The following is a 24,649-nucleotide window of genomic DNA, read 5'->3' as shown; positions in this document are numbered from 1 at the left end:
CTCTCTCCTGATAGCTACATTAGTGCAGTAGGATACTTTACAACAGACAAACCATAGCTTTCACTATCAACCCCCAATTTACAGCGGCTGAAACGGAGACAGCACCCCATCCCCCACCCCCAATCTCTGACTGGCCACCTCAGTCACGTCCTGAATTACTAGATTTAGGATTATAATCCCAGTCCAGCAGTGGGATTCAACATATTCTCCTGCTCAATCCACACCAATCAGATACGTTTAGCCAGTCATTTAATTTTGACCATATAGAGGGTTTGGGGTCAGTAGCTACATACAATTTATTTTAAACAAACAGTTCAGTGTTGACCTATGAAATAGATGGGGCAGAGGAAAAGCTTCCACATGAAATCCATGAAGTTAAATAATTAACATTTATGACTTGGCAAGAAGTTGAAGTAGTACTGCAGCTGGTGGTAAATCAGGGAGCCAGCGCAGTAACAAAATGCACTCTGGAGCAGTTAAATGCTCATCATAGCGAGTCATTCAATAAAGTTTTAATTAAAAAGAGGTCATTTAAATGGCCAAGTGCCATTTTGGCTGCCTCCTTTAAGTTTTGATAGCTAACATTCACATATTCCATGGGATTAAATGTGTACAGATTTTATGAGTCCTACAAACAGCTCTATAAAATACTTCAACGTAACATGATGAGACATTACCGTTTTTACAGCAGTCACAACACAACATGAGCTTTGACTAGGGCCAGGGGGTTATCCTGGCCACATGACATGACCAGAAAAAAACTGGGCGCTATTTATGAGCTATCTAGGGCCCAGAGTATTTCGTAGCCAGGTGATATGGTCAGGAAAAACTCTGTGCCCTAAACAAGAGGTATAATAACCAAACCTTTATTTAAAAACAGCCCCTGGAGATTCCAGAAAGGACAGTCAAGGGTGGGCCTCGGAGCTGCCCCCCCTCTGGAAAGCCTGATCAGAAAGGCTATTATTGTACCCTCCACCCCCCACCCCTCGATGGGCCAACATCCTCTTGGTGTGAGCCGAGTTGAGTTGCAGGAAGTTATTTTAAGGGGCTTGCCTGTCACAGTTGTTGTCTCAGTCACCAGAGTCCTGTTGGACCCATTTCACTTCTCTCTCCCCGCTGGACCTGGTAAGTGGCTGTCCCATACTATTTTACATACTGTTCAGGTACAGAAATGACATGTTAAGTTTGAGTTTTTGTTGGTCTTAGTGCTAAGTGTTCCTGGACCGTTTAGAGCTGATGGTTGGTAAAAAAAAAAAAAACCTGCTTCATGATATGTGGTGACAAAGTTTCTTGGCGTTACTGTCAAGCCATAGTGACAAATGTGTTGTGCTAGTGCGACATATGCAAAGATACATGTTCTCTACCATGGTGGTGCATTGAGTTGGTGGGGAAGTTTTCTGCCTTGTTGATTTGGCCTGAAGTCACACTAAATTATTCAAACACTGATGACAAGTGTTTTTTGATGTGCGTTCTTAATTCAACATTATCAGAGGAGGTGATTAGCTGCTCCAAATAATCAACTGAAGCACACTGTCATTTAGAAAATACATGTCATCTCATCAGGTTTTTATAACAGCTAACAAAGAATGAATGCAGACATTCAGAACAAAATGTCAACTCTGTTTTTCCCACTTCTACGTAAAAGCGTCGTCATTGACATCAGTAGATACGTGTCTAGAATACAAAATAGCTTGACCATATTTAGACGCTCCTAAAATAGAGTGAAGCCTCAGAACAGGTGCCATGTGCCTGCCCGCTGGAAGCAGGGTGGGGGAAGAGGGCTGCAGAGGGGGACTAGGGATAATTTTATCCTGATAAGCAGGGGGCAATCATGTTGCAATAGAGCTGGGGGATAAACAACCTCTGGATACTTTAAGTTCATTCCATATTAAATGAAATGGAGAAGTGGGAAGGGAGCCTGCTGCGTCTGAGGTCTATTTGTGACAGGGCAGCTTTAAATCCTCACAGTGGTATTGTGTCCTGACTCCTGACAGGCTACTGGGTTTTGTGCTATTTTTCACCACCCCTAGTGATTTGTACCACATGCATCAGACTGAAAGTTACTTTGCTTGGAAGTAATACTCTGACTAGTATGAGGATGAACAGGGGCTTGAACATCAGAATAAACATTAGACATTTAAATACATGAGATTTCTTTCAAATATTGTTGACCTTTTAGTCTAACAAAAATATATTGCAGTTTGGAGATTTTGATTTAGATGTAGGTGGCAGGTGGTACACAGGTACCATTGATTAGTATACTTTTCAGTTTGTTTGTTTTACACTGTTTCTCTGTATCTGCCACATGGGTACTAGTATCTAACATCTCCGTCCCATCTCAGCCACATCTGTGAAAATGGAGACCAATGTCCAGTCTGCTGCAGAGGTCATTCCAGCCCAGACCAGGGTGACTCCACCACAGTCCCCAGTCACCACAGAGACCCAGGTCCCTCCACCCCAGGCCCAGGAGGCCCAGCACATGGACCCCATGGAGGAGTTTGGTCGTCAGCTGGAGGAGATCATCAACACCTATGGCTCCGCAGCCAGCCTGATAGAGAAACAGTGCATCGTCCTGGAAACGGAGGAGGTGGACGAGGAGGCCAGCAGAGAGCAAGGTGATGAAGTCACAGCCACCAAGGATGCCAGCACGGACAAGGATACAAAGAAGTTGCTGAAAGCCTTAGGTGAGGGCTTAGTGTCACCGTTTTGTTTTGTTTCTCCCTTCCCTTTTTGTATTGTGCAGTTTTGCTTTTAAAGACAACATCCACACTGATTTATATTGAAAACATACAGTCAAGTCTTCACTTAGCCTTGCATTCAGCAGGAGAATGGCTTTGTTTTTCGACACAGCTGTGCTGTAATCTGTTGTTTGACAGCAGTTGCTGTGAGGGCAAAGACAGAGCAGTGTGCTGATGAGATAGTCCAGAGGAATTATTCTAGTCACAACTTAACAACTTTCCCTTGCAATCTAAGACAAAGTGCATGTCAGTTTACACTTAATCCCATTCATCATCCCATTTTCACACAGGGAAGAGTAGACTAGTCATGCTGTTACTGTATCTTAACATGACAGCAAGGTTGTGCCCCATGGTCTGATTCTGTTTTGAGGACAGGTTACACAAGTCCTGGGCAGAAGCAACACAAACATGTATTTTCTAACCAATAGCAGACAGTTGGTTTCTTTGCCACAACATGAAACCAGGCCAGCAACGGAGGGTTATAAACATCTTCCTTGCGCATTTTCAGCAATTTGATTTGATTTGCTTTTCCAAAGCCATAGTTGTCAAGAAGCAATGGCTTTCATGCTGAGGAAATGGCTTCAGAAGAGTATTTATTTTGAAGAAATTTATAGAATGATCCCTGGTGGGCTTTTTCCATCCTTCTTTTTTTAATATCAGTCCTACTGATTTATCTCTATCCACACAGGAAAGGAGGGCACGCTACTAATGCAAAGTTTGAACAAGCTGCACACACCACAGGAGAAATTGGATGCTCTCCTCAAGAAGTATGCCGAACTGGTGAGTGTTCTCTTCTCCCCTCTATCAGCACACCAGAGAGTAGAGTCCTTCAGCACAGCAGTAACCAGCGGCAATAAAACAGACGAGGGAAAGTTAAAAGGAAACAAATAAAAACACACAAATGAATCAACGGGGAAAACAGAGAGTGCCTGGTGAGATCTTGGAAGGGGTTCAGCCTCATACCGTGATGACCTAAATATTTTTCGCCTGCGGCAGCAAAAGCTAATCCGAACACAAGGTCATATGCCATGTGATACAGCTAGCTATAACATGGTTCTCTAATTCCTCGACAGAGATATCAAGAACACTATGCATTATGAATAATATTATCAAAGACATCGGCTCTCGCAGTCAGTTTCATGTTTAATAAATGGATAGTTCCTTAGGCCATCCTAATATACAGTTCATCGTATCACCAGGAAAAAGATAACAGAACGTATAAATAGATGTTGGGTGTCGAGATTAAACAAATATATACTCATCCATATCCACCCACCCACCCAGCCATACCAAATCCTCTTTGGGCATTTTTTCTGCTTTTAGTCACCTAGTCGGTTGTTAGCCAAAAGCAGCTTAAAGAGCCCAAGTCTGTACAGAGGGCAGAGGCTGTGATCCAGTGTAATGTATATAGCACATCTGTCTTCATGGTCCACAGCTGGAGGAGCGTCGGGGGGAACAGAAGCAGCTGAGGTTCCTGCAGAGGAAGCAGGGCCACGTGGGGAAGGAGAGGGACCAGCTCCAGTACGAGCACAGCAGAGCCATCCTGGCCCGCAGCAAACTGGAGGGCCTCTGCAGGGAGCTCCAGAGGCACAACAAGACCCTCAAGGTGTGTGATCACTGCGCACTGCTCAGCTAGAGCTTCAATTAACACTACACTAATCTAATCAACATAATGGGCTCAAGACCCTCGAGGTGGGTTCTCACAGCCCAGTCTAACTCCACTTTACACTAATCTACTCAACATTATGGGTTCAACACCGTCGGGGTGGGTGTTCATAAGACCAACTAGGTTTTGAACCCGGGTTATCCACATGACGTAAGACTATGTTAAAACATTGAGCTAAAGCCTATAGGCATTAGCTCTGAAAGAAAGCATGAATCAGGTCTCAAGCAAGATTACGCACCACAATTCAATTTAATTTAATTCAAAGTGCTTTATTGGAAAGGGAAACAGGTTCACATTGCCAAAGCAAGTGAAATAGATAATAAACAAAAGTGAAATAAACAATAAACTAACAGTAAACATTGCACTCACAAAAGTTTCAAAGGAATAGAGACATTTCAAAAGTCATATAATGGCAATGTAACGATGTGCAAATAGTTAAAGTACAAAAGGGGAAATAAATAAACATAAATATGGGTTGTATTTACAATGGTGTTTGTTCTTCTCTGGTTGTGTAACATTGGTATGATTGATTTGGGAGATAGGTGCAGGAATGCGTAATAAGGTTTTTTATTACACCCAAATGACGGCGTGCCGTGTAAAGGCACAGGGATGAAGACCAAACAAACACTATACACAACACAGGGTAGAAACCCAAACAAAAGAGCGAGGAGTACCTCGAATAAATAACACAAGCGCACAATGATTAACACACGGGACGAGACCCGTAATCATCTGCGCAATCCACAATGGCACGAAAGCCAAAACACACAGCACAGGTACTCACACGTACCAACTGACATTGTAACAATAATCGACAGGACAATGGTAAACCAAGGACACACTTATACAATTACTAATCACTGGGAATAGGGGCCAGGTGTGCGTAATGAAAGTTACGGAGGGATCTGTGACAGGTTGCCCTTTTCTTGTTGCAACAGGTCACAAATCTTGCTGCTGTGATGGCACACTGTGATGGCACACTGTGTTACTTCACCCAATAGATATGGGAGTTTATCCAAATTTAATTGGTTTTCAAATTCGTTGTGGGTCTGTGTAATCTGAGGGAAATATGTGTCTCTGATATGGTCATATATTTGGCAGAAGGTTAGGAAGTGCAGCTCAGTTTTCACCTCATTTTGTGGGCAGTGTGCACATAGCCTGTCTTCTCTTGAGAGCCATGTCTGCCTACAGCGGACTCTCAATAGAAAGGCTATGCTCACTAAGTCTGTACATAGTCAAAGCTTTCCTTAATTTTGGATCAGTCACTGTGGTCATGTATTCTGCGACTGTGTACTCTGCTTAGGGCCAAATAGCATTCCAGTTTGCTCTGTTTTTTGGTAAATTCTTTCCAATGTGTCAAGTAATTATCTTTTTGTTTTCTCATGATTTGGTTATGTCTAATTATGTTATTGTTGCTATCCTGGGGCTCTGTGAGGTCTGTTTGTGAATAGAGCCCCAGGACCAGCTTTCTTAGGGGGCTCTTCTCTAGGTTAATCTCTCTGTAGGGGATGGCTTTGTTATGAAAGGTTTGAAAATCGCTTCCTTTTAGGTGGTTGTAGAATTTAACAGCTCTTTCCTGGATTTTGATGTTGAATTTTATGTTCCTTTTGATGGCGTAGAAGGCCCTTCTTGTCTCTCAAATCATTCACAGCTTTGTGGAAGTTACCTGTGGTGCTGATGTTTATGCCGAGGTAGATATTGTTTATGTGCTCTAGGGCAACGGTGTCTAGATTGAATTTGTGGTCCTGGCAAGTGGACCTTTTTTGGAACACTATTATTTTTGTCTTGCTGAGATTTACTGTCAGGGCCCAGGTCTGACATAATTTGTGCAGAAGATCTAGGTGCTGCTGTAGGCCCTCCCTGGTTGGGGACAGAAGTACCAGACCAGCATACAGTAGACATTTGACTTCAGATTCTAGCAGGGTGAGGCCGGGTGCTGAAAACTGTTCTAGTGCCCTCGCCAATTCGTTGATATATATGTTGAAGATGGTGGTGCTCATGCTGCATCCATGTCTCACCCCACAGCCTTGTGGAAAGAAACTTGTTTCTTTTGTCAATTTTAACTGCACACACCCACTCTGCTACAGCTCAACCTCAGCCAACCCTAGATTGTTGAATGTCAGGGGTCCAGATAGCTCTGTTTATCAACTCTTATGGCGTATTTCCACTAAGGACTTACCCCAGTGTTTACCCAAAAGGCTCAGACTTTTGTGTTTCCACCTCTATGGCCTGGCCCCAGTGTCTCAGTGTGCCAAAGTTCTGGCCACTGGCACTTTTTGGCTGGCATTAACATAACAATGGATTACTGTGAACATGGGTTAACAACACCGTCCACAGTTAACACCTTCTCACAAATAACTGTCCTGATGATGCAGAGGTTAATAATTCTGCTCTTCAAAACTCCCTAGTGTCAACCCTTGTCACGTGTGCTCCCTTTCTGGCCTCTAGGTCACCAGGCTGCTCATTACGGCACACACCTTTCACCATCGTTTCGCGCACCTGCGTGTCGTCAGACTCACCTGGACTCCATCACTTCCCTGATTACCTTCCCTATATATGTCACTCCCTTTGGTTCCTTCCCCATGATAAGCAGAGCAGCACAGAGGAACCCAAGAGCAGACTCAGACCAGAAAACAGGGATGAATGAACCAAGATATTTATTGTAACAGGGAGAGATGAAGTGCAGATCCAGGGAAGTTCGGATGAGTTGTGGGAAACCAGATGTGGAGGCTGAGGTTGGAGTGAGCTCGGTTGGGACAGGGTAAACAGGTCCGGAGGGGAATCCAAGGGAGTGATGGTGAGTTGAGTCCAGAACAGAGTAGCAGGGTGGTGAGATGTGGAACAGGAGACAGAATCAGGGCGGCAAAACTGCAGTGAGAGGATAAACAGCGTCAAGCAGGTACAGCAGGGTAACAGGATCTTGAATAGTAATGGCTAGAAGCATAAACTGACTGAGCAGAGATTACGATCTGGCAGAGTGGAAGTGGCAGAACTGAGTATTTGTAGAGGTCTTGATAATGGAACGAGTTGCAGCTGGTAGGGATCTGCTCTGACTCCAGCACACCTATCTCCAACCACACAATCACACACAAACAGAAAGGGAGGGGGAGAGAGAGAGAGTGTACTGGGGGAATGGCTGCAGGTCAAGCAGACACCGGATGACCACTATGGGTTGTGGCAGGAGCAGATGTGACACCCCAGGCATCATTGTTTCTGTTTCTGTGTCATGTCTACGTTGTTTGTGTTTTCTTGTTTTGTATGATGTTACGTTTATTTATTAAAACACTCACTCCCTGAACTTTCTTCCCGACTCTCATCGCACTCGTTACAGCCCTAGCTATATGGAAACACAGTTCCCCAAAAATAACACTAGAGCTCACATTAAGATAATCACTGGTGACACACTGGCACATTAATGGAAAAAGCCCATTACCCATCAAGTTTCTATTAATGTCTTGCTGGTGGTAGCTGCGAGTATTGAAACTCAAATAGACTTGATGAGGGAGATAAGACATCAAATGCAGGAGAGTGAAAATGTTACTGCCAATGCCTGTCAACTATACTCGTTGGATAAATCCATTTGAATTCAAACACTTTTTTACAGCATCCCTTCTGATTTATACTAAACTTTTCGTACATGTTTGCCAATGGAAGAAGAGGTCAGAAAGTGACTTTTTGGACCTGAATACCAAAAACATTAAGGAGATAAAGGTGTTCAAAGTTGACCCATTTTGCAAACCCCACCATACCATGAGACATCCATGTCTCCATCATTGGAAAATATAAATGGTTGAGTGTGATATCACTTAAACACTTACAAACAGGGTTGTCAAACTATTTTATAATTTCTTTAAAAATAAAATTGTTCTAATCATATATGTTGTTGCTTCGACCCTACTTTACGTCATCTGAGGTTTTTGTGTTGTGCCCGCCATCGGTTGAGACACAACATGCTCTTGGGTGTCATTTCATTCATAGAAATATAATTAATAGAATGGATATATCCCTTCAGACCACTGTAATTTAGCTGGTACACCATTGAAATTGAATTAACTTCTAATTACAACCACAAAGATAGCCACCAGTCCACCCACCATCCAATTTCAACTTAAATCTATATTTCTATGATTTCAATAGGTTTCCTATGGAGGATTGACAGTATAATTTTAAACAACACATATTCGCATTCAAGGCTACATTATCTGATGTGTAGACATCCACCCATCTTTGTAGTACCATTTGAAAGTTGCAATTTCGATTTTATTCCAATTTTAGTACATTTATCAGCCACCCTGTATTCAAAAGCATGTTGTGTCTCAACCGATGGCAGACACAATAACGAAAAACTCAGATTATGTCAAATAGGGTCTAAGCTACAACATCTGTAAATATGAAAAATCTGAGTTTCCATTTTTTTTTAAGTAATTGGCGTTAACGGTAAAAATATGACAAAATGTATATAAAAAATATGTTTTTCAATCAGTCTATTTTCCAATGATGAAGACATGGATGTCTCATCATATGGTGGGATATGCAAAATAGGTCAACTTTGAGCAGCTTTATCTCTTGAATGGTTTGGCATGGGCAAATACGTATGGAAGGTTTCATTCAAATTAAAAGGGGTGCTGACAAAAAAGTGATTGAATTCAAATGTCTTTACCCCACTGTAGAAATGTGCTTAAAAAATACATTCTACTGGTATTGTCATTCGAAAAGTTGGATGCTTAAAGGCGCCACTCCCAAAACGCCAAGACTCTCTACCCTGAGTCAGAGGGATCTCAATGTGAGGGGGTCATAGCTCAATTAGGCCTTACACGGTTGAGTGTCCTGTTACATCTATAAATAATAGATTGACATACGGTATGTTTAGTCATCCCATTATAAGTGGCTCGTGCGTAACATTTCAAAGAAAGAGCATGACCAATGGCTCTACCTAATTTTAGCAAAGGTCACAGGTTTAGCACAATGAAAGCTTTCTATTGTGAGTTGGCACATTGCCACTGCTGTTCTTCCCCTCAAAAGGTGAAACCTCTTCAGCTAAACTCTAGGTATTGATAAAGTTTATGCCTTAATCAACATAAATGAAACCGTTGTTCACTTATCATTTGATTCACAGCCAATAGTTATGTACACAGTTTGGCCATTTGATTTGTTTATGAATCATAAATCACCCTATAAGTCAACGGCATAATGCTCAATGATCTATAAACAAATACAGTAGTCCCTTTTTACTGGATCAGTGTCCTATCTATTGTGTAACCCTTACACAATCTCTGGGACGTATTGAATCTCCTGTTCTGCTCCCCTTGGGAGGTAATTGGACTCCATGTCTCTCTCCCTCTCTCGTCTCTCACTGCCACAAGGCACTGTGTGTGTGTGTGTGTGTGTGTGTGTGTGTGTGTGTGTGTGTGTGTGTGTGTGTGTGTGTGTGTGTGTGTGTGTGTGTGTGTGTGTGTGTGTGTGTGTGTGTGTGTGTGTGTGTGTGTGTGTGTGTGTGTGTGTGTGTGATTCCCACTCAGAGAGGAGACCCCTCAGACACAGGGCACTTGTGACGCGGCTCTCTGACAAGAGGGATGGTTTCATTGGGCTTTTGTGGCATCTGCTCTTCGACTATAAATCAAAGGCGAGAGAAAGAGACTCTAATGCCTTGACCCATCTCTTTCTGCTCCTTCTAGCATCTTCACATTTCAAGATACAGGAAATCAGAGATAAAGCAGAGTTAGGATGATCATTTGACTGTTGGGTATAATCGATTAATATGCAGATTTGTGTAAATAGCCAGCTCTTTATACATCCTAAATCAATCAAACAAACAATGTGCAAAAATCTGAACAAGAATTCTACATGCTAACAAAAGTAAATCAAAATGTGCTCATCTGAATTGGAATGTGACAGCTGCTGAAAGTGGAAGATCATGTCTTGTCATCTGGTAGCTCATTATGTAAGAGAGTGTCTGAGGAGGCTTGGCATTAATGTGCTTTGCTCCTTTAGTTGTAAGAGCTCTGTATTTGTGCACTTATCGGTGGGTGTAATTGAGTTACAGTACATTTCCCATGTTGGAGCTTATGCCTGTGTCATTTGTAAACACAGTCAAATAAACAGCCATGTCTTAAGATAGAAACTCTGGCAATGCTTGGTTCGCTTCTCAGTAAGCTAAGTCTGGAAACTGGCATTTCACAATCCTGACCCCAGCAACTGAATGTTTTTTGTGACACATTTTTTGTTTCGTTTATTTATTTATTTTTTCGAGTGGGGTTTACAGGTACCAAAAAACAATCAAATAAATACCGACATATAAAACATCAACGCATTATATTGTTCTTTACAGAGTCAAGTCTATTTGTCCAGGCCTCAATTGTTCGTTGACTAGCACCATTCATTCCTGCTGTCGATAATTCTGATGTTATAACTTCTATTAGTAATTGTATCCACTGGTTAAATGGGAGAGAGTGAGTGCTGTCTCCCAGCAGTAATCTTCTCTGATTGATTGAGAGGTTCAAGGCGCTATCATCATTAAGCAACATAATAGAAGCAAAGCATTGAATATTTAAATTCATGCACTTCGAAATTCATTTTGTAACTTTGCCCCAGAAGCCTTCAACTGCAGGGCACTCCCACATCATATGAAGGAATGTGTCTACCTGATTTAGAGGACACAGTGAACAGATAGAGAGTTGGTGCCAATTTAATCGTAAAATGTTTCCTTGGTGTTAAATACAGTCTGTGAACAAACTTAAAATGACTCCATAGTTGTAAATATAGAAAAAAAGGAGTTGCCTGGTAATGTGTGTGTCTTTCAAATCTTAGAATGTTCTCAAACCATTACCGTCCATGATATCGGTAAGGGTACGGATTCCACATTTGGACCATTGGGGGGATGCAAAAGGCCACCCTCCAGATCGCAAGGCATTATTGTAACATATTAGAATATGGGCATGCCATTTTGATTCCAGTTACATTTATTTTTTTCAATTTTGTGGATGGGGCGAAATGCTAGTACCTGGAAATACAATTTACAGTTTGGTACAGATAGTCCTCCTACATATTTCCCTCTTTGTAAATGTGTTAATTTTATCCGGGACCATTTACCTTCCCATATACATTTTGAAACAGCACTGTGAATTTTATCCCAATAGCCAGAAGGAGAAGCCATGGGAAGCATTGAACTACAGAAATTCAGCCTTGGCAATATATTCATTTTGACAATAGATATTCTGTCAGTTAAAGAAACTGGGATATTATTCCATCTACTGAGGTCGGATTGAATTGATTTGAGCGTTCTGTTAAAGTTCTGGCAATGGTTTTATCTAAGGAAGGAAATGTATCTTCTTCCAAATATTTAAAATGGGAAACAATTGGGATTCCGTAAGTAGAGATGGAGTCCTCCATTGGAGTCTTGAGAGGCAGTAGCGATGATTTGGGTAGAGACATTTTATAGCTTGAGATTAAGCTGAATTTATCCATGAGTTTCAATTTGTTTTGGAACAATTGAGATACATTGGCTGGATAAAGTAAAATATTGTCTGCGAATAATGTGACGAAGTGATCAGATTTTAAGGAAATGTATGTTATTTCCATTGATAGACGAATTGCCTGGGCCAGGGGTTCCATGGATAATAAGAATAGCAGAGGCAAAATTGGATCGCCTTGTCTGCTGCTTCTAATGATTCTGAACGAAGCAGAACAGATATTGCCTGTAATAACTATGGCTGAGGGATTGGCATATAGTATTTTAATCATATTAATGAAATTGGAGCCAATTCCCATATGTTCCAAGACAGATCAGAGATATGACCATTCTAGTCTATCGAAAGCTTTTTCTGCATTGAGAGATAATACAGCCCAAGGAGTTGTTGTTTCTGATGAAGCATCTAAGATATAATAGTCAACGGAGGTTATCTGAGGATAAACACTTTTTCACAAACTCGCTTTGAACCAATTTGGGTGAGAACGTCTCGAGATAGGACAACAACATTTTAGAAAACAGTTTAATATATGTGTTTATCAAAGAAAGGGGGCAATAATGAGAACACTGGGTGGCATCCTTACCCTTTTTTAATAAAAGCTAAATTAGTGCTGTATGCACATTTCTCCCAAATGAACCTTTGTGAACGGCTGTATTAATCATTTCGCGCAATAGTGGACCTAATTGTAATTAGGTGATTAGCCTTTATTCATGATATCCAATGCCCCTTTGAGTTCATTGAGAGAGATTTGTGCTCCCAGCGAGGTGGTTTCCTCTGATGAGAGAAGAGGAGTTCTTCATTATTTTATAAATGACTTAGTCTTGCTTGGTGTGGATTTAAAATCAGGAGTGTACAGTTCTTTATAGAAGCGGGAGAATCTCTGATGGATTAATCTGAGTTCTGATCATAATTCCCCTGTTTTAGATGCAATAGTTACTATATCAGCTAATTGATCATTACTGCGTAGCTTGTTGGCTAGTAAACGACTGGGACGATTACCATGGAAGTAATGGTGAGTCTAACTCAATGGATGGCAAATTCTGCTCTCTGTCGTATCAATAAATTAAGTTTTGTCTTGACTTTGGAAAGCGTAATAGCTACCTGGTCTGAAAAGAGTGTTTGTTGAAAACATTCTAACACAGTTACAACACTTCCAAATATATTTCCTTTAATTGTGATTTATTTAACCCAGATACAAATGCGGTTGCATTCTTTTTAATAAAACCTTTGGTGGCATCCCATAGAATCCAGGGGTCATCGACTAAATTTTTATAGATCGTTATGAATTTTGTTCAATTTCAAATTGATCACAGAATGTAGGATTTTGAAGTACTGAAATGTTGAAACGCCATCTTGTGGCTCTTTTAGGAGATTCAGAAATTTGAAGTTGGCAGTAGTAAGCGTGGTGGTCAGACAAGCGCATATGTCTAATGTCCATTTTCTTAATTAAAGAAAATACAGGTGCAGATAATAGTATGAAATCGATTTGTGAGAATGATTTATGCCTGTTTGAGTAGAAAGGAAAGGAAAAAGGAAAGGGGGATACCTAGTCAGTTGTACAACAGAATGCATTCAACTGAAATGTGCCATTTGCATTTAACCCAACCCCTCTGAATTGTACTCTTTTGTTTTAAAATGATGTGCTCACCAGACATCAATGACATTCTAATCAGGGAGTATATGCTGGAGAGCCTTGGTTGCATATGGATTGTATTTGGTCTTATTAAAGTTGTCCCACATGTCCAAAATGGCATTCATGTCTCTCCCAATAACCAGATGGAATTAAGTTAATTCTAAAAATATGCTGTTCAGAGAATCAAAAATCATAGGATCATATGAATTTGGAGCGTACACATTAATAAAGGCAATTTTCTATCCATTATGGATACCTTTAAGTAAAGTGATAATGCATTCTTGGTCTCCGCCTTTAACCAAGATGGTAATTTTTAGTTTCTTATGTATCATAATGATTACACCTTTAGTTATGTTTGGGGCTTATGAAAAGCAGTCAGTTTGTACAAATGGTTCTCTATTCTATGTACGTCCTTTTGGATCAAGTGTGTTGCATTGCTGTATCAACCTGATTTCTTACTAGGATATCAAGAAAACTGGAATGTTTAATAGGACAGTTTAGGACTTTCAAATTCCAATAGAGAATAGCTAGCATTGCCATTGTTAAAACCAAAATAATGTTTTATTAATAATGTAATTGTTTTCATTAGTGTTAATAAGCCCATGGATGTGAAAAAAAATTGGGTTTTGGTGGCACACAACATTCTTCTGGAGGCAAGCCGAAGTTCGGAGCCGAAGTCTACGCCCCTTCGTCGGTGATTGGTCAACAGTAGGGATTCTTCAATAAAGTCTTTGTTGTCATTCAATGAGAGATGACTTGTTTTCATGCAAATTTTTTCATTGAAAAATACTCCACGAAACGCGATTAAGATCTATTTAGCAAAAACGTCAAAATTAATGACAGATTTCTTATGTTAGATTAATTCAGACTATTTTCAGGAAGCGTATACTGGCTATGGCGTCTCAAAATGGAGAAACAGTGCTATTGCCGCTTTTTTCTTATTTTTCAAGCGAGGGCTTTTTAATGGAGTATGCAAGCACACTTGTTCGGTTCGGCTAGCATAGTTTGGCTAGGCACCAGCCGAACTGAAGCATGCTGATGCCTTTACAGTATTGCAGCATACCTATGAAATCTCTTAAGCAACATCTTTTTTTGGTCTTAAAACTTCTCCAGGCTAGGGTCTATTTTTATCCACTTCCTGTCTGACTGATGTGCCCAAAGTAAACTGCCTGTTACTCAGGCCCAGAAACCAGGATGTGCATATAATTGGTACCATTGGATAGAAAACACTCTAAAGTTTGTAGAAATGTTAAAATAATGTATGAGACTATAACACAATCGATATGGTAGGAGAAAATCCAAAGAGAGCCCATGCTCATTCAATGGATAGCTTTGAGTCCTATGCAATTCCATCTCCCAGATTGCAATTCCTATGGCTTTCACTAGATGTCAACAGTCTTTGTTCAAGGTTTCAGGCTTGTTTCTTCCCAAACGAGGAAGAATTTTGAGTTTTGGTACTGGGAGTCAGAGTTGGAAATCAGTCTGGTGGCGCGTGACGAAGAGGACGTGCACTTGCTAATTTTGCTTTTCTATTGAACATACTTCTTTCCGTATGAATTATTATAGTTTAATTACATTTTAGGCTACCTGAGGATTTAATTGAAACGTAGTTTCACTTGGTTTAACAAAGTTTAGCGGTAGCTTTTTGGATTCCTTTCTCTGCATGTTGAATGACTGGATTACTCAACTCGATGGCGCCAACTAAACTGACTTTTTGGGATATAAAGAAGGATTGAATATTGAATAGAAGTGAATATTTAATCGCTATTTGTGATTTTACGAAGCCTGTGCTGGTTGAAAAATATTTTGATGTGGGGCGCCGTCGTCAAACAATCGCATGGCATGCTTTTGCTGTAAAGCCTATTTTATATCGGACAATGCGGTTAGATTACCAATAATTTAAGCTTTTAACTGATATAAGACACTTGTATGTACCTAGATGTTTAATATCCATAATTGTAATGATTATTTATTTGAATTGCGTGCCCTCCAATTTCACCGGAAGTTGTCGACAGGTGTCCCGCTGACGGAACGCCTAGCCCTAAGAAGTTTTAAGGTATTGAGAAATAAATAAATAACCATTTACCCCTTCAGACCTTTACATTTAAGTTTGCAGACTTGATGAATTAGGGAGGCTAATGAAGAAAAAAAGGAGAGATAAGGGAAAAAAGTAGGCAAAACAGAAATACAAGCCTCAACAGTCAAACAGGATGTCTGTGGAAGCAATAGCTCCTGATCCATTATCATTAGCAATATGGTCTAAATTACCCTAAACATGACGTGCCCTCAGTTTGTATTAAAGGAATTTTTTGGGTGGTTTTTCTGTAAGCATGTATGTGCTCTATACTATGCGCAGTATGGGACCAAAAATGTACCCTGGCATTTCTAACACACCAGCCCATTCTTTTCCCTGAGGCACCCAAACTGGCCCATTATTTTCCTTGAGGCCGCCATTATTAGCCAGATAATTATCATTTTGCGCAAAAAAACAAGTTAGACAGGCCCACTGGGATAGAAATGGACCAGCCCATCTGGCATTTGACCGAAATGCCAGATGGCCAATCCGCCCCTGCTTCTGAATGTCTCTCTCTCTCTCTCCCGCTCTCTCCCCCCCTCTCCCGCCTTCTCCCACTCTCTTTCTCTCTCTCTCCCTTCCTTGTCCCTCTCTACCTCTCTCCCTCCCTTAATCTCTCAGGAGGAGACCCTAGCTCGTTGTCGTGAGGACGAGGAGAAGCGCAGGGAGATCACCACTCACTTCCAGAGCACACTGACAGACATCCAGGCTCAGATCGAGCAGCACAGTAACCGCAACAACAAGCTGTGTTTGGAGAACGCCAACCTGGCAGACAAACTCAAACACATCATCAGCCAGTACGAGCAGAGAGAGGAGGTACACAACAGGAATACATAACCTTAACCTCACTGTTATATGTCTGTATGTCTGTACACCCTCATTGGGGTGGCAGGTAGCCTAGTGGTTAGAGTGTTGGGCCAGTAACCGAAAGGTTGCTGGATCGAATCCCCGAGCAGACAAGGCAGTTAACCCACTGTTCCTAGGCCGTCAATGTAAATAAGAATTTGTTCTTAACTGTCTTGCCTAGTTAAATAAAGGTTAAATAAAATCCCTGGCCTACTAAGACCATGCATGCAGGCTCCAGTCATGGAGTCATTTGATAACCAAAGCTGTTATTGATCATAATTCATCTGTCCCCAAAAGGAACAAAAGTCTATACAGGAAATAGACACTTGTACGTCATGTTCAGTGAGATAGCTGTGACAAAAGAATTGAGTCAGATCTTTGAATAGAGACACTTAGAGGTATTATTGCTCCCTACGCACATCAACAGTCAGAGATATAGCCAGCAAAGGGCGCTCATTGAATAACACTATAGCATGTCATATGTAATCACACAACAATACACCAGGAAAATGACAAGCCTAAAGTGACGCACGAAAAACAGGATCTGTCATGCAGTTGGTTGCCACTGAGGCTGTTGCACCACTTCTGCTGCCCACACACAGCTGCAGCTGGTGTGGTAAAACATAAGAAGATTTCAATTTCTTATATATATATATTTTTTTTTACTTGTGGAGTTTCTAATAATTTGTCTTGAGTGCCATCTGCTGGTTGTAGTCAGTATAAACACTTCAAATCAAATTGTATTGGTTACATACACATGGTTAGCAGATGTTAATGCGAGTGTAGCGAAATGCTTGTGCTTCTAGTTCCGACAGTGCAGTGATATCTAACAAGTAATCTAACAATTCCCCAACAACTACCTAATACACAGAAATCTAAAAGGGTGAATGAGAATATGTACATATAGTATATAGATGAGCAATGGTCGAGAGGCATAGGCAAAGTGCAAAAGTGCATAGGCATAGTGCAATAGATGGTATAAAATACAGTATATACATGTGATATGAGCAATGTAAACATTATTAAAGTGGCATTATTTAAAGTGGAATTGTTTAAAGTGCCCAGTGACTGGGTCTCTATGCAGGCAGCAGCCTCTCTGAGTTAGCGATTGCTGTTTAGCAGTCTGATGGCCTTGAGATAGAAGCTGTTTTTCAATCTCTCAGTCCCAGCTTTGATGCACCTGTATTGACCTCGCCTTCTGGATGATAGCGGTGTGAACAGGCAATGGCTCGGGTGGTTGTTGTCCTTGTTGATCTTTTTGGCCTTCCTGTGACATCAGGTGCTGTAGGTGTCATGGAGGGCAGGTAGTTTGCCCCCGGTGATGCGTTGTGCAGACCGCACCACCCTCTGGAGAGCCTTGCGGTTGAGGGCGATGCAGTTGCTGTACCAGGCTGTGATACAGCCCGACAGGATGCTCTCGATAGTGCATCTGTAAAAGTTTATCAGGGTTTTGGGTGACAAGCCAAATTTCTTCAGCCTCCTGAGGTTGAAGAGGCGCTCTGGCACCTTCTTCAACACACTGTCTGTGTGGGTGGACCATTTCAGTTTGTCTGTGATGTGTATGCTCAGGAACTTTCCACCTTCTCCACTGCTGTCCCTTCGATGTGGATAGGGGGGTGCTCCCTCTGCTGTTTCCTGAAGTCCACGATCATCTCCTTTGTTTTGTTGACGTTGAGTGAGAGGTTGTTTTCCTGACACCACACTTAACTGTCAGAAAGACATGATTATTTGATATCCAAATAACATCTAAAATGTCTTATTAAAATATGTGATTAGATCCACACATTGCAATGATGAACAAGCAATTATGACATAAAATGGATACAAGTTGACCTTTGATAGTTGGCTAAATGCTGATGGACATAAATTAACTCTGCTGTTTTTGGCAGAAAACTTGTGGATTATGCCACACTGTTTATGCATATGGTTATTTCCCATAGTAAAGAAAATAGATTAGTCTTACGCAGAAAATAAACAATATGTATAGAAACAATTATTTTCCCCAATTGAACTAATCTTGTGTCAGTATTCTCATCAGAATGTGTGCCCTGATGATAATAATAATAATAAAAACCCTGGTGAAGACAATACTTTATACCATTTACTAAGGCTTTTGCATTTGTCCTGGGTTTTAATTGGTTCTCCACCCACTATTTTGTCTGTTCTCACAGGCATCATAAAAAGTGTCTGAACTTTCCAATGAAATACTGTAGGCAAACAACAATGGTCTTAATTACTTATCAAGGCACACGTTTATGACCATTTCTCATAGACAGACATAGGATAGCGGTGGTGGTTTTAGCTAGATACAAAGTGTGAAATGTATCCTAATTGATGGAGTCATAACCTGTACAGAATGTCTCAGAGGCCCTTCTCAAACCAAAGTGTCTAATCTCACCTTGTCTATCACTCAGAGCTTGGAGAAGATCTTCAAGCACCACGACCTGCAGCAGAAACTGTCTGATTCCAAACTGGAGCAAGCCAACGCACAGCTGCAGGAGGCTGATGAGAAGCACAAGAGAGAGAAGGAATACGTGAGTTACTATACTTTAACCAACTTTTACTGACCTTACCCACAAAGTACTGTAAAGCAATGTCAATATAGTTGAGAATCATTTGCCTTACATTCTAATTCTGGTTTACTTTCAAGTATACAACCAATAAGTCTTACTGTGCATATGATGCTCACACAAATGAGTATTGTAACCATTCACTGTCTCTGTTGTTAGCTGCTTAGGGAGGCAATTGACAAAACAAAGAAATGCTACACATTGAAGGAGCAAGAGTTGCAGTTGAAGAAAAAGGTACATTTGTGCTTTGCGTGTGTTTTGTTTTTAACCAGTTACTGGTACACGCAGCTGAGTGGAAACTACAAGCTAAACTTCTGAGAGAGCAGGAGACAGTCATGCAGGCTCAGGTGAATATATCCAATATGGTGTCAAGCACTCTTATTCAAACCATTTATTTCAGGTCAAAGGCAGGCACAGTCCCATTAAGGTCCTCTGGATTGCTCAATGTGTTTTAAAGGCCCAATACAGACATTTTTATCTTAATTTCAAATAATTTATTGGTTACAATTAAGCACCTTACTGTAAAACTTTTCCATTAAAATTGTAAAATCTTAAGCAAGAATTTTGCTAAGACTGTTTGGGAGTGATCTGAGTGGGGCGTGGGAGGCATATGCAATCTGAAAACTAGCTGTTGTTGGCAGAGAGGTTTGGAACTCTCTTTGTTATTGGTCTATATTAACTTAAACCACCTGGTGATGTCACCAGGCAAGCCAAAACTCCACCTATTCAAATCCTGCTGATTAGAAGGTCCTGTGTAGATTGTATTTTCAACCAGCAACTATTATGAAATAACGCTGATAACATATCTTCACACTTTTACATTGTTAGTTTCATCAGCTGTTGTGCAATATGATACAAAACACAGGGAAACAGATTTCCGACTGCGCTGGGCCTTTAAAAGAGAGCTAATCTATTTCTGTGTATTTGTCCATTGGGATCTAAAGCCCTTCAATATCCCCCCAAACATTGGCAAAGTGACCCCCTCATTTGAGAGTAATCCCAAATCGTATTTCTCCTCTCTTATAACTATATGGTTTAATGTACATAGCACTTAATATGAAAGGAAGGAACACCTGTTAGCTGAGCTATTGTACACATTTTTCTTTGTACATGGTTAAACCAGCAAAGAGAGCAGTCATAATTCCCATGATAGCAGCAGGCAAGGCAAGAGCAACTTTCTCTCCCTGAACCAGCAGGATGACCCACTGCATCATGGGAATACAAAAAAAACTATTGCTTTGCAATTAATATGACATGGAGTCAATAAAAGTGATGATTGCATCAATGCAATACAGCACTGTTTTTCTGTTGGAACATTGAGTGCATACTCCAGTACCATTGATTATTCCATTTGAAAATTATGATAAAATCACAATTGCTATGTTTATTGGATGTGGTACAATCATTGTATGGGTGCAAGCAAATTATACAATGAAATTAGTTGGGCTGACACACACTATGTTAAATGATAAATCATACAAAAATAATTTATGAATCCAGCCGAAAAGCATTTATAGCTGACAGTTCATATGGTTATAATTAATTGCAGAGAAACCTTGCCATTATGTAAAGCCTTGGGTTTTCTCAATAGAAACCTTAGCCTGGCTCCCAACTAAATCAAATGACAAAGTAATATTAAAACATAAATTAAGTTAATATTGCATTTCAGTACCCATACGATTCATTACATATTTGTACCAAGCCATGTCACATTTCCAATCTAATTGACGGGGAATGTCAAACGTAATTTCTCTGTCCAGTAACAGACATAGATTTAGATCACACAAAGAAATGGCCGAATCAGCCTTCAGACAGAAACTGATCTGTATTAAGTGAGCTTTTATGAAATACAAAACATATTCAATCAAAAGCCTTTCCTCTTTTATAAAGTGTGTCCAGTCATTTGTTTTGCTTTTGTGCCAAACCAGTAGCTTCCAAATAAAGACAGTTGATCTCAACAGGGTGGCTAGCAGAGACATGTTTGAATATTGGAGACTGACTGTGTCTGCAATACTGCTTTCCCCTGAGGGCCTCCAGAGATTAGCCTGTTAACTCTAGCTGGCAAGGCATACCAACAATAAGTGGCCTTATTGGAAGTCCTTATTTGTCAGGGAAAATATACACAGAGGAAAAGAATTGTCAGCCCCCTCATGAATGACCAAATGTTTGCTGAACCCCCCCTGGCTCTTTCTCTCTCTCATCTCCCTTTAAAGTTTAGAACATTTGTTTCTGGTGTGAAATCATGTTAAAATCATAGATCTGATTCTTCCTGGGGTGAATAGATGCATATTATTGCTACATGTGAAGTCAACATGCAATCTCCTGAAATCAATTTCTCTGTTTCTCTGCAGCTTGTTCTGTACTCCCAGAAGTTTGAAGAGTTCCAGACTACGTTGTCTAAGAGCAACGATGTGTATGCCAGCTTCAAAAATGAAATGGAGAAGGTATTTGGCATCCTTAAAATAAAATCATTGATCCTTAAAATATACAGTGTATTTTTAGGGCCAAGTGCTCGGAGGTGATAGAAGGTCAGCATAATCCTGAAATGAGAAAACAACTATTTTCTGGAGGGATAGAAGCTTCTATCAAACATGTTCAGAATGATGAAGGTTACATTTATTTTCAGATACGTTTTAACCTAACAAACATTTTGCTTCATAGATGACAAAGAAGATGAAGAAACTAGACAAAGAGTCAAATGTTTGGAAGACCAGATTTGAGAGCACTAACAAGGCTCTCTCTGAGATGATTGAAGAGGTAACTACTTATCTGAAACACATAAAAAAGAGTCAGCCTTTATTCAAATGAGCTACAACAAGTTTATTTAATTGAATTTGTCAAAATTTATTTAACCTTTATTAGGCAAGTCAGTTAAAAACAAATTATTATTTACAATGACGGCCTACAATTTAACTGCATGAACAAGTGTCCCTGACTCTCTGTTCCACTCTCTTTTCCCACAGAGGACTCTGAAGGAGAATGAGTATGAGATGTTCGTTGTGAAGATTGACAAGCTGGAGAGGCTCTGCCGAGCACTCCAGGACGAGAGGAAGATCCTGTACTCCAAGATCAAAGGCATCCGTCAAACCCCTAATGCCCCCGAGGAGACACCCAAGGACGAGACACAGGAGCAGGCCCCTGAACCAGTCCACAGCCTCATGGATATTGTTGAGGAGCCAGAGATGACAGAGGAGATGGCCCGTCTGAGAGCTGAGCAGAACAGGCTGGCGGAGTTTGCCGCCTCTCTACTGGCCCCGTCAACAGGAGACAATGATGACGATGACTCTGACAGCGAGGAAGAGCCAGAGTCTACAGAACTGGCTGAGGCCCAGAAGATCTCCGAACCAACACAGGCCCCAGCACAAGTACAGGTAGAGGCACCAGCAAAGGCAGAGGAACCAGCACATGCAAGGGCACCAGCACAGGCTCCCTCACAGGTAGAAGAACCAGGACAGGCTCCCTCACAGGTAGAAGCACCAGCACAGGCTCCCTCACAGGTCGAAGCACCAGCACAAGCTCCCTTGCAGGTAGAAGCACTATCACAGGCTCCCTCACAGGTAGAAGAACCAGCACAGGCTCCCTCACAGGTAGAAGCACCAGCACAGGCTCTCTCACAGGTAGAAGAACCAGCACAGGTTCCCTCACAGGTAGAGGCACCAGCACAGGCTCTCTCACAGGTAGAAGAACCAGCACAGGCTCCCTCACAGGTAGAAGCACCAGCACAGGCTCCCTCAAAGGTAGAAGCTCCAGCACAGGCTCCAGCTCAAGTAGAGGCACCAGCACAGGCTCCCTCACAGGTAGAAGCACTAGCACAGGCTCTCTCACAGGTAGAAGTACCAGCACAGGCTCCCTCACAGGTAGAAGAACCAGCACAGGCTCCCTCACAGGTAGAAGCACCAGCACAGGTTCCAGCTCAAGTAGAAGCACCAGTCCAGCCAGAGCCCCCAAAACAGCCAGAGCCCTTTGCCAAGAAGCCGACACCAAAGAAGAAGAATGCAAGGAAGCCCAGCTGAACCGACAAATGTGTCATTGTGTGATCGTTAGTACTGTAGTGCCTGTGCCTGGTGTTATGGTTGAGATATCTAATCCAGCTTGGTGTGTCTATATACTGGCGTATCTAAAGTCATGGCGTGCAGTAGAAGTATGTTTAAGTTGTATAGCAGATGACGACAGACAGAGATTTACTGTTTTATACCATTTAGAAATACACTGGCATAACCAAAGAATGGGCAGCAAGGTTATTCAGGACATTGCAGCCTAAAAACCTTTCAATGCCAAATGTGGTTTGCAAAACAGCATCATAAAAGCCACTGTCTTTTTTTCCATCTGAACCCTATAATGTAACTTCAATAAACATCTGATTGAAAATTATGTAGACATGTCGGTGCTCTTTGGAATGTTTTTATAGGCCCACTTCTCTGGTTTACACAATAAAAACTCATATCTAATATGACCAAATATTGAAAGATGCAATGTAGCTAGATAAATGCCCTACAATGCTTACATGTCCCTTTTACTTGGACCAGTCTCTCTCTCTCTCTCTCTGTATGAATTGTTAACTGGACATCACAAACGGCTCAGAAGACACACGGCCGCTCTTTCACAATAATTTAGGGATGGATCCTTACAGTAGTTTCCATGGCAACCCAACCAAAAAAGCCAAGAGGACAGTGCACATTTTTTTTAAAAAATATAATCTGTATCAGACAGTCTGTATCCCCAGAGTGGGTTGTTTTGGCCAGGCCGTGGTCTGTCTGTGTTCTGGGAAAATAACGAAGTTACACAAACTCTCCTCCACCAAGCACACAACATTAGAATGACAGGCACCAAGTCGCCATGGCAACTCCATCTGCTTATCCGTTGAGGAGGACATTAATGTGTGCATGATAATAATAGTGCAGAGGACCCTGAGTTTTTAATAAATACAGATCAGTGTTGAGTGCCCCAGGGAAAACAAATTAGACCTGCCACTGATCACTGTGAATATCATGTTTATGTTCTGGATTGTATTACTGGTTCAGCAGATTGCACACCGCACAAGAATTGTATACAATATCTTCCATTAGAACAAAACACCTAGTTGTCACTCAATAAAGAAACTGACAAAAGTAGTAGAAACTCAAGTCCTATCCAATGTCCCACTTTATGATCATATCTACACCAACCTATGGAAGTCATCCTGATGCCTGAAATAGCCTCTGCAAACATACAAGTGATGTAAGTAAATACAGTTTCACCAAGAGGATGACAAAGCTTCAAGGCTTTTACTTCATGGTTGTGACCACCAGATGAGGCCTTTGGAACCATTCACATTCCACCAAAACCTCCACACTGACTTCCCTCTCATTTGTAATCCCATGCACATTACTGTGGATTTATACAGTATGTCATGCAATCAGAGCCGGCCATAGTCTTTTGATGGCCCTAAACGAAATGTTGTTGCGAGCAAAACATTTTAGCAGTCCCCCTCTTGACAGTGGAGAGAAAACATGTACGTTTTAGAGTTAATTTAATTCTACACATTTTGCCATGGGGCAGAGAGAAAAATGTGCAGTTTTGAATATGATAGCTGAGTGAGATTACAGAATAAAATAGCAGTAGCTGGATCGTTTGTCCAGACCTGCAATAGGCTAACTAGTAATCATACCTCACATAA

At 41.1% G+C, this 24,649-nt stretch overlaps 1 protein-coding gene across 2 annotated transcripts; it reads left to right on the top strand.

Moving 5' to 3' along the window:
• The first annotated feature begins 968 nt into the window (after positions 1-968).
• On the top strand, positions 969-23,364 carry LOC100194707 (beta-taxilin). 2 transcript variants are annotated; one of them, XM_014205191.3, is made up of 10 exons: positions 969-1,125; positions 2,343-2,684; positions 3,427-3,518; positions 4,174-4,344; positions 16,199-16,393; positions 18,838-18,957; positions 19,266-19,340; positions 21,345-21,437; positions 21,655-21,750; positions 21,957-23,364. In XM_014205191.3, the coding sequence occupies exons 1-10, from the start codon at positions 990-992 to the stop codon at positions 23,004-23,006; spliced, it is 2,370 nt and encodes a 789-aa protein (XP_014060666.2). In that variant the 5' UTR covers positions 969-989; the 3' UTR covers positions 23,007-23,364. The 2 variants fall into 2 exon arrangements, with proteins under 2 accessions (XP_014060666.2, XP_014060665.2); XM_014205190.3 differs by lacking the exon at positions 19,266-19,340 and adding an exon at positions 19,153-19,227.
• The last annotated feature ends 1,285 nt before the right edge of the window (positions 23,365-24,649 follow it).

This window comes from Salmo salar, chromosome 06, assembly GCF_965601325.2.
Source record: "Salmo salar chromosome 06, fSalSal1, whole genome shotgun sequence".
In the NCBI taxonomy this organism is placed as follows: domain Eukaryota; kingdom Metazoa; phylum Chordata; class Actinopteri; order Salmoniformes; family Salmonidae; genus Salmo; species Salmo salar.
Note: the sequence above shows the minus strand (reverse complement) of the source record. Positions and strands in the feature narration are given on the sequence as shown.

Excerpts from the sequence above, each read along its gene's own strand:
- LOC100194707 (XM_014205191.3), top strand. The coding sequence starts at position 990 with ATGGGCCAACATCCTCTTGGTGTGAGCCGAGTTGAGTTGCAGGAAGTT. Across the intron at positions 1,126-2,342 it reads CTCTCTCCCCGCTGGACCTG|CCACATCTGTGAAAATGGAG; the intron begins GTAAGTGGCTGT and ends GTCCCATCTCAG. Across the intron at positions 2,685-3,426 it reads GAAGTTGCTGAAAGCCTTAG|GAAAGGAGGGCACGCTACTA; the intron begins GTGAGGGCTTAG and ends CTATCCACACAG.